Source organism: Lagenorhynchus albirostris, chromosome 3 (genome assembly GCF_949774975.1).
Source record: "Lagenorhynchus albirostris chromosome 3, mLagAlb1.1, whole genome shotgun sequence".
Lineage (NCBI taxonomy): Eukaryota > Metazoa > Chordata > Mammalia > Artiodactyla > Delphinidae > Lagenorhynchus > Lagenorhynchus albirostris.
Window position 1 is genome coordinate 170,282,623 of NC_083097.1, and position 9,912 is coordinate 170,292,534.

Genomic DNA, 9,912 nt, shown 5'->3' on the forward strand with positions numbered 1-9,912 from the left:
GCTGGATGCCGGCGGCCGGCGGCCGAGCTCTCAGAGGCGGAGGGCGGCGGCGCGGGCGGCGGCGGCGGGGGCGGCCGGCGGCCGAGAGGCGGGAGCGCGGGCCCGAGCGCTAGCGCCGCCATGCCCAGCTCCACCGGACAGCCCGACGGCGGCGGGGGCAAGCGCAGCGGCGGACCCAGGGCGGCGGTCGGGGGGGACCCCAGCCCGGGCCCCCCGCCGCCGCCGCCGCCGCCGCCGCCGCCGCCCCCGCCCGAGGGCGCCGAGGAGGCCGCGCCTGCGCCCCGGCCGCCGCCCGAGCCCGACGACGCGGCCGCCGCGCTGCGCTTGGCCCTGGACCAGCTCTCAGGGCTCGGTCTGGGGGGCGCGGGCGACCAGGACGAGGAGGGGGCGGCCGCGGGCGGCGGGGACGGAGCGGTGGCGGCGGCGAGAGGCGCAGACTGCGGGGCCGCGGCGGAGCCCGCGCCCCCCGACGGGCCCGAGGCGGGCGCGCCTGGGGTAGCCGTGGCCCCCGGCCCGCTGCCGCTGCTGGAGCCCGACGTGAGCCCCCCGCCGCCGCCTCGGCCATCGCCGCCCGACGTGTTCGCGGGCTTCGCGCCCCACCCCGCGGCCCTGGGTCCCCCGACGCTGCTGGCCGAGCAGATGAGCGTGATCGGCAGCCGCAAGAAGAGCGTGAACATGACCGAGTGCGTGCCCGTGCCCAGCTCCGAGCACGTCGCCGAGATCGTGGGTCGCCAGGGTGAGTGGCCGCCGTCGGGGGCGCCTCCCCGGGGGTCCCCTCGCGGCTCGTCCCGGGAGGGGCCACCCAGCCCAGCCCGCGGCTGGACACCAGACCCCGGCCACGCCCCGCGTGGGCTCGGGCCTCGGTGGCCGCCTGTGTGCCTTTGTCCTGCCGCTGGCCGCGGGAGAAAGTTGGGCGCAGCCCGCGCTCCTCCCCTCGGCGCTCCGGCCCCGCTGCCGCCTTTGTCTGGGCGCCTGCAGCCGGGAAAGGCCCCTGTGTGCAGCTCACTGCCCGGGCCCTGGGCCGCCAGCGGTGGCATCCCGGGGATAAGGGGGCCGGGCTGGGCAGTGCCCGCTCCACACCCAAAACTGGCACGGGGCGGGTTCGCTCGGGTTTGGGGGGTCGCTGGGGCTGGGGGCGCGGGCGCTCCGGCAGTGTCGAGAGAAGTTTGGCGGCACAGAGAGGGTGCATCGAGACTTGCCAGCCTGGGCACCCTGCTGGGGATGGGGAGCAGGACAGGATGAGAGAGGATCCCTACCGGGCTCTCTGCCCCCAGTCAGGGATTTGGGGGATGCACAAGGACCCCCCCCGTAAAAGCCACTTTTGGGGTCCTGCCCCACAGCCCTCCCCTGGCCAGGTGGCCAGCAGCAGACCCAGGGTGTGCGGGTCCCGGAGCGGCATTGTCGGAGTGTCCCTGTGGCTGCCCCATTGTTCTCTTTGTTAGAGAACCAGGCTGAGATTTGCAGGGTGACATCAGGCCGGCGGCCGCTCATTGGCCCTGGAGCTGCGGGGCGGGCGGGCTGGAGGGTGGTGGGCAGTGCCCGGCCCAGCACACACCCACCCACCCTGTTAGCTGCCTGCCCACCAGCCTCAACTTTCCTGCCTTCCTGCCCGCACCTCCGGGCTCCCTGCTGCTCAGCCAGGTTCTAGAACTTGGGGTGGGGCCTGGGCGGGGCTTGAGGTGGGGCTAGGGGTCCCTGCCTCTGGACCCTCGGTAACAGGAGCTAGAGAAGGGTGTTGGGGGGCTTGAGTCTCAAGGTGACCTGTCGCCCTAACTGCCACAAGCAGAGGACCGCAGGGATGCCCTGGACACCGCTCTACTAGTTCTGGGTGGGTGGGGCCAGGGGGTAGCAAGCCTTCTGGCTTTGGGTGCAGGTACGTTCAGTCATTCATTTGTCCTCCCCATGTGTGGACACAAGGAGGACCAGGCGTGATGCTGGGCCCGGGGACCCGCTGTTAGGAATGGGAGCCGGGGGGAGGGGGACCCGTAAACCATTCTCTGGGCCCTGCGGCTACCCGCAGGCACCATGAGACCACGATCGGACGTTTCCCCTCTGCCACCCAGTTGCCTTCTTCCTATTCAGGACATCACCTCCTGCCGCCCCTGTCCCCAGTAACTTCACTAGGACCTGTAACAAGACAGCTGCTTCCCAGCTGAGTGTCCAGGAGCCTGTGGAGACTGAGGCTGGGGGCTGTCACTCGAGGTCATGAGACTGATCCACCTGGTGGTGGAGCCTGAGGACAAGTCCCATGTGAATGCGCGTGTCAGCCCCCCGGGGGTGCGGGCCGCAAGCAGGGGGCACCGATCCCTGGCCTACATGCTGAGCAGTCTGGTGGCTGGGTCGCCAGGCTCCACACTGACCGCTGGCACCGCGTGTCCCTCTGGTACCCGCTGGTACCCAGGGTATCAGCCTGGATTCCTGCGGATGGCAGACAGCAAGGCAGGCTCTGGGGGTCCCTGGGCCCTGACAGCTCTCCCTGCAGACTAGGGTGGCCCTGTGACTCTGAGCACAAGAGCCCCTCTCTGTGACAGGGGGGAGAGCAGCCCCCTTGTCGTGAGGATTCTCAAGCCAGATGCTGGTTCTTATCCCAGCACCTGGCCGGCACACTGTAGCCACCCCGGGGTGCAGGGGTGAGTGGGGTGCAGGGCACCAGAGAGGGGAGTACGAATGCCAGGACAGGTTGGCAATTGCAGCAGCCCTTGTGTCTCCCCACTCTAGAAGCATCTGTGGCTCCCAGCTTCTGCCACCAGTTCTCAAGCACAGCCTGGAGGACTCTGTGCCCTTCTTCCGGTTACCCACCCTGCTGTCCACCCTGTGGGTCCCTGGACATGGAACCTGTCCCTTCTTACTGCCCTGCTGTCCCTAGGGCAGGGGGCACGGCCTACCCTGAACTTATTCTTTTCTGTCTGACCCCAGGCCCACGGCCACCCCCTTCTCTGGAGTGCAGGGTCAGGGGGTTCACCTGCCCGACCTCCTGTGCTGACGAGAGCCACAGACCCGGGCTCGCCCTTTCCTGGACACCCCCTTGCTGCTCTGTGAGCCTCGGTTTTCTCAGCCCTGAAATGGGTCCATGCACCTTCTGGGCACAGGCAGGAGATTATAGCCCCTGCGTTGCTCTCTCCTCCCGGAGGCCGAGGGGCCCAGAAGGTGCCCTGGACCCACTGAGAGGCAGCCTCAACCTGCCCTGAGGTGTCCCCCAGAGAGGATCCTGCAGCCTCGGGTCACAGACGGGGAGGGAGAGGCTGCAGGAGCGGAGGTGCCGCCAGAGCTGGTCGGCAGGGCCCAGATATGAACCCTAGTCTCCTGGCTCTTCCTGCCCTGCAGGGAGCAAGGGTGAGTCAGGAGAGAACCTTCCACCTTCCAAAGCTCCAGGGTCCCCTTCCACAAACAGGAAAAGTGGAAACTCAGAAGGGCCGGTGGAGAGCCTGTCACCCCAGCTGGTCATCAAATGTCAGGGGGCTGGCGCCCAGTTCCTTCTGAGACCCTCCCCTGCGCCCCCCGCATTGCTGCCTTTGCCCCAGTTGGCAGAATGGCCGTGGGTGGGGTGGCCGGGGTTGGGTCTTCAGAGCCGGGCCTGGGTCTGCAGCACACTCGACTCACGGTCGGGAGCGAGTGACTTGCCAGCCAGCCAGGGTCCCTTCCATCATCCCTCGCGCTCGCTGTTCTCTCCCTTGTGCGGGGCCCCACCCCTGTGGGACGCTGCAGGCCTGTCGGGGGCCCCTGCCTTGACGTTCTTACCTACCCACTGGGGGGCGTAGGAAGAACGGGGCCCCCGGGTGGCAGGTCACACCCTTCCGTGCCTGCTGCACGGGGCTTTCCCTGGCCCTGTTTCACAGGTGAGCCAGCTTTGCCCCCAGACACGGTACTGAGACTCAGCCTGGCCCTGGGGACAGCACCCTGCTGTGTTGGGAGTGGCAGTATATCGGGCTGACTTGTCCCAGCCCTGGCCTGCTGGAACTCTGTCCCTGATGTCCCCTTAGCCAGCGGTGCTCCCCCGGCACGCAGCCTCCTTCCCAGGGCGGCCCCTCAGCTCCCCGCACACGGCCTTGAGGTTCCCTTGATAAGTGTGGCCTGTGGTCACCACGTGGGCTCCTTTGGGGCAGAGCCCATGTGGCCTGGTTCCCTGAACGCCCAGTGCAGTGGTGCCTAGACCCCAGTACAGGGTCACGAGCAATGGGAAGCGGGGTTGCCTGCATCTAGGCCCCCCGTGGGGACCCTTGGCCCTGCCCCTCTTGAGGAGGGTCCGGCTGCCGCAGGGTGGGGCCTGCTGGGGCCTGGGGCAGTCAGCCACCTTTCCCGGTTATCTGAGTTGGAATCCTGGGGCAGGGCCCAGGAAGCTGCATTTCTGCTGCACCCACCAGTTGGCGGTAGCCCCCAGGGTCACTCCTGGAAACCCAATTTCCTGGCTTGTGCAGTTCCACTCCCCACCCCACCAAGCTCTGCCACCTCTCAGGGTCTTAGCGTGGGTGGGGGTTGGGGGATAGTGGATGTCACAGCTGAAGTCTGGATGGTTAATTGGGCTCTACTTGGCCACTGAGGCCTCCATCCAAGGCTGCTCTCTGGGTCAGGGCAGGATGGGGGCCGGCAAGCGGGAAGCTGCAGGGTCCTTCCCCAGCCCTGAACTGCCCAGGGGTCCCTTCCCCACCAAGGCTCCCCCATGAGGACAGGCACCGGTCTGGGGCCACTCTCCAGTCTGTGGCCGGTCAGGTCCTGCCCCAAACCTGTGAGGCTGGGTGTGTTTCTGCCCTCCTTTGGCAGGTGAGGAAACTGAGGCATGGGATGGTTCCTTGAGTGCCCAGGGCAATCCCAGTCCACCGGCCCTTACAGCACAGTCCGCCAGCCTCGGGGAGTCCAGAAAGTCAGACTTAGGGTGTGAGGAGAAACTCTGAGAAGTGTGTGCTGGGGCCTGGCCCAGCATAGTCAGGGCGGGTTTCCTGGAAGAGAGGGTGCCGGGCTGTGATGTGATGCAGAGAAGGGAGAGGATGGTGGGGTGCAGCAGTGAGGATGACGTGACAAATGGGAAAGGTCAGGCGCAGGGGAACTGCAGGAGGGGCCTCCCCAGCCAAGTGGGGAGGAGACCATCCAGGCAGGAGTGGAGGCAGCCCAGGTCAGCAGCCACCGACGGGGAGGACGCCGGGTGCAGTGGGGATGGCTGGGGGCCAGGAGGCGAGGCCGGGAGATGGGAGGAAAGCAGTGTCTCCCTGGGAGATTTCAGACCCCCACTCAGCTGGCCCCCTTTTATTCAGCCATGGATGGGGGGCTCCTGCCCTCTTTGCGCTGGGGGTGAGGCTGCCCCCCGCCCAGGCCCCGTGTCTCTGACTTCCTTGGCTGTAGGCAGACAGCTCGTCCCGCTAACTTTGTATTTTCCCTCGCTGAGAAGTTAGCCACGCTGTTATTCCACTCAATGCCGCGCTCTGTTTGCACTGCAACAATATCCCTGTGTCCCTCTGGCATCCCCAGAACTTGGGGGTGGGGGGTCCTCCCAGACTTCTGGGTCCGGACTCAAGATGTGTCAGAAGGCCCCTGGGCGGGGGGTTGGGTGTCAGGGCCCCGGGCCGGCCACGCCTGGTGTTTAGATGTCTCAGGGGCAGCTTCCAGTCGACCTCGGGAGGGCCGCCTAGGTGGTGGGAGAGGCACCTAGTCAAAGAACCTGCTCGACTGACCCTCTCCCCAACGGCCACCCTGGCCCCCTTCCGCAGGGTCAGCCCCCTAGCCCAGCCCAGCCCAGGCAGCAAGGATGAAGCCACAAGGCCGTGTCCCCGAGCTTCCCCTCAGAGGCTGGGACCACTGAGGGCCTTTGGAGGCGTCCTGATATGGGGCCCAGGATCTGCTCTTGGGGGAGGGTCACATGGTCAGGAAGAAGTCGTAGGCCATTTCCACAATCCGAGCCTCAGTTTCCCCTCCTGTCAGGGAGTTGGTGTCAGAGGGTCTGCATTCGTGTCCTAGATCTGGTAAAATGAACTGGATGGCTTGAAACTATAGAAATGAACCCTCCCAGTTCTGCAAGGTGGAAATCGGGGTGTGGGCAGGACCATGCTCCCTCCAGGGGAGAATCTGTTCCGGCCTCTCCCCGGGCTTCTGGTGGTACTGACTGACAGGCCTTGGCTTTCCTGGGCTTGTGTCTGTCTCAATCCAACCCTGGGCTCCGTCTTCACAGGGCCATCTTCTCTTGTGTCTTTACATGTCCCCCCTCTATAGTGACACTGGTCATTGGATTCAGGGCCGCCCTAATCCAGCATGCCCTCACCCTAACTAATTACATCTGCAAAGACGTTATTTCCAAATAAGGTCACATTCTGACATTCCAGGTGGACATGGATTTGGGGGGACGCCTTTCAACCTAAAACAGGGTCCCTCCTTGCCTTTGGGACAATTCCCCTGTTACAGAGCCGGGAGTTGCAGAACCAGAGTGGACACTGACGCCCAAGGTTGGAGGGAGGGACGCCGAGTGCCTGAGATCACAGCCCGAAGGTGGGGCCTCCTAACCCAGCGCACCGGCTGGCCCCTGCAGCTGCTGCCCAGGAGGAGCTGTCCTGGGGAGGGGTCCCTGCCCTCACTGTGTCTCCCCGTCCCCCACCACAGGGTGCAAGATCAAGGCTCTGCGCGCCAAGACGAACACGTACATCAAGACACCGGTGCGTGGGGAGGAGCCGGTCTTTATCGTGACCGGCCGCAAAGAGGACGTGGAGATGGCCAAGCGTGAGATCCTGTCGGCCGCCGAGCACTTCTCCGTGATCCGCGCCACGCGCAGCAAGGCAGGCGGGCTGCCCGGTACCGCGCAGGGCCCGCCCAACCTGCCGGGACAGACCACCATCCAGGTGCGCGTGCCCTACCGCGTGGTGGGGCTGGTGGTGGGCCCCAAGGGCGCCACCATCAAGCGCATCCAGCAGCGGACGCACACGTACATCGTGACGCCCGGGCGCGACAAGGAGCCGGTGTTCGCTGTGACGGGCATGCCCGAGAACGTGGACCGGGCGCGCGAGGAGATCGAGGCCCACATCACGCTGCGCACGGGAGCCTTCGCTGACACCGGCCCCGACAGCGACTTCCACTCCAACGGCACCGACGTCTGCCTGGACCTGCTCGGGGCAGCCGCGGGCCTCTGGGCCAAGGCCCCCAACCCGGGCCGCCGGCCCCCCGCGCCCACGGCCAGCCTCCGGGGGGACGCTGCTCTGGGCACCCCGGGGGGCCCCGAGGCCTTCTATGCGGGCGGCCGAGGGGGGCCGACCATGCCGGTGCCGGACGCGGACCCCACCAGCCCCTACGGCGCCTCGGGCAACGGAGGCTTCACCTTCGGTGGGGACGGTCCGGGGGCCCCCGCGGGGCCACCCGCCCCCGAGGACTGCGACTTCGGCTTCGACTTCCTGGCGCTGGACCTGACCGTGCCCACCGCGGCCACCATCTGGGCGCCCTTTGAGCGGGCCCCGCCCCTGCCCGCCTTCAGCGGCTGCGCCGCCGTCAACGGGGCCCCCGCGCCGCCCGCCGCGGGCGCCCGGCGCAGCAGCGGGGCTGGCACACCACGACACTCGCCCACGCTGCCCGAGCCCGGCGGCCTGAGCCTGGAGCTCCCGCTGGCCCGCCGCGCTGCGCCCGACCCGGTGGGCGCCCTGCCCTGGCGGCCCCCGCAGGGCTCCCTGGCATCCTTCTCGAGCAGCGCCAGCTTCTCCACGGCCACCTCGCTGCCCGGCAGCTCCTCGGCCTCCTCGTGCTCCGCGCTGGACTCGAGCGCCTCGGAGAGTGGCCGCAAGCCCCAGGCGGCCCCGGCCCCCAACGCCCCCGCCTCCGCGGCTCTGGCGCGGGAGTGCGTTGTGTGTGCAGAGGGTGAGGTGATGGCCGCGCTGGTGCCCTGCGGCCACAACCTCTTCTGCATGGACTGCGCCGTCCGCATCTGCGGCAAGAGCGAGCCCGAGTGCCCAGCCTGCCGCACGCCTGCCACCCAGGCCATTCATATCTTTTCCTAGCCGGTCACCTCGCCGCGCCCGCGGCCCTCAGGGCCCGTCCACGGACGCGGGGTGGGTGCTCAGGGCCGGGTGGGGAGGAAGGGGAGGGGGTGGGCGGGGTGAGCGGCGGGCTGGCCAGTGTTTACAGACGAGCTTTAACTCCAGTCCCAGGCTTGGAGACGGCGACCCGGTGGCCCAGCGACACCTCAGTTCTTAACAAATGACAGTATTGAGTCGACAGGTTAAAATAAACCAGAGAGAAAAGGCCTGCTTGCACTTTTTATTTAAGACACCCCCCCCTCCCCAGGGTGATCTTTTTAAGGAAAAAAAAAACAACACGATTTTTACAACTCTCCCGGTTGTCCTTTTGTACGTAGCTGATATCGATTTGACAGTGTTTGTTTTCCCACGGCCTCAACCTCTGCAGAAACTTCCAGAAGGACGGCTCCCTTTTTGGGGCCAACTGGTTACCCTTTAGTATGTAAGCCGCGCGCAGGCTGGAGGGGGGCGGGGGGAGGGGGCGTCCAGAACTTACTTTTTTTTTTTTTAATTATTAATCCTTTTTCTGCTGTGGTTTCTGTTGACCGTTTTTTAATTTTTTTGTTTTTTTAAACTTTTACTTTTTACCTCTTGTGTATATGTAGGGAATTTATAGGGAAATATGTACTTTATGGAATAAATTTTAAGAAAACTAAAATATATTTTATTTTAAATAAAGTAACGGACCTTTAATCTTACACAGCTAAATTACTGATTATATATTTGCTGAGCTGACCTAAGGGTTCAGAAAATTGTATCAAGAGTTTTATTTTTTGACTTCAAAGCCTTCTTAATAAAGTCTTTTTACTACACGTGAGCCCTTGGCCTGGTGTGGGGTTGGTGGGCATGGGGGAGGGGTGGGGGAGGGCTCAGATCCAGCCCCTCCCCCCCAGTCTTCCAGATACAAGAGTTAGAGTTCAGGATACCCCAATTCCAGGCTTTTCCACAAGCCAGGTGCTGTCGGCATCGGGGCTACACCGAAAGGTGGTCCAGCCAGGTCCCCTTTTCCTGAGGCTCAGGACCTGACATCCCAGGGGACAACCAGCCATGGGGACGGCTATGACCCATGTGGAGGGGATGGTGCCAGGTGGTTACTTCCTAGGGCATCGGCCTGCCTCCGTGGTGTGTGTGGGACCCCCATCTCCAGTAGGACGGGGTCCACCTGACATTGTACAGACAGGGAAACTGAGGTCTGCAAACCTTCCTCCCAGGATGACTCCTAACACCTACCAGTCCCCAAAGAACATCTGAGCGATGAGCCACAGGTGGTGTCCCCCTGTCACCTAGTTGGGAGCAGAGGACCATGGCCCGTGGGACTGCTGGACACATTTCTTCAGGACTGGGATTGGCCTGGAGTCGAGGACTGGGGGACCATGGGTTGGACCGTGGTCAGCTGGCAGTTGCCACAAAAGTTCCAAAGGCGGGGAAGGAAGCGCTGGAGTGTGTGGAGGATGGGGTGTGGTGACAGGGAGGGTCCCAGGACTGCTCCAGGGACAAACCCAGGGGCCAGGTGACCACAGGCTGCTGGCTTGAGGAATGGGCAATGAGGGGTCTGGGGGACACAGCCCGCTAGGAAAGCTAGGAAGGCATAGCAGAGCAGCCTGGAGGGCTTCCAGGAGGAGGCCAGGGGCTTGGGATGACAGGAGCGTCTGATGGGGCAACAGGGATGGAGAGGAAGTAGCCAGAGATGGACAGGGCACCCCACGAGCGAGTGACGGCCACATCAGATCCTCCAACTGAGAGTAGTAGCCCCAGGCTGCAGGGCCGCAGGTGGGTGTCAGGAAGGGCCACATACATGCAGGGTTCCAGCCTAGCCCTGCTGGAATTTCCCCATCTGTAAAATGGGCATACACCTGGGACTTCCCTGGCGGGCCAGTGGTTGAGACTCCATGCTTCCACTGCAGGGGGACGGGTTTGATCCCTGGTCGGGGAA

At 64.9% G+C, this 9,912-nt stretch overlaps 1 protein-coding gene across 1 annotated transcript; it reads left to right on the forward strand.

Annotated features, from left to right (window-relative positions):
• The first annotated feature begins 120 nt into the window (after positions 1-120).
• On the forward strand, positions 121-8,796 carry MEX3D (mex-3 RNA binding family member D). Its single transcript, XM_060145772.1, has 2 exons — positions 121-736; positions 6,583-8,796. Exons 1-2 carry the CDS (start codon positions 121-123, stop codon positions 7,959-7,961), a joined length of 1,995 nt encoding a protein of 664 aa, XP_060001755.1. The 3' UTR covers positions 7,962-8,796.
• The last annotated feature ends 1,116 nt before the right edge of the window (positions 8,797-9,912 follow it).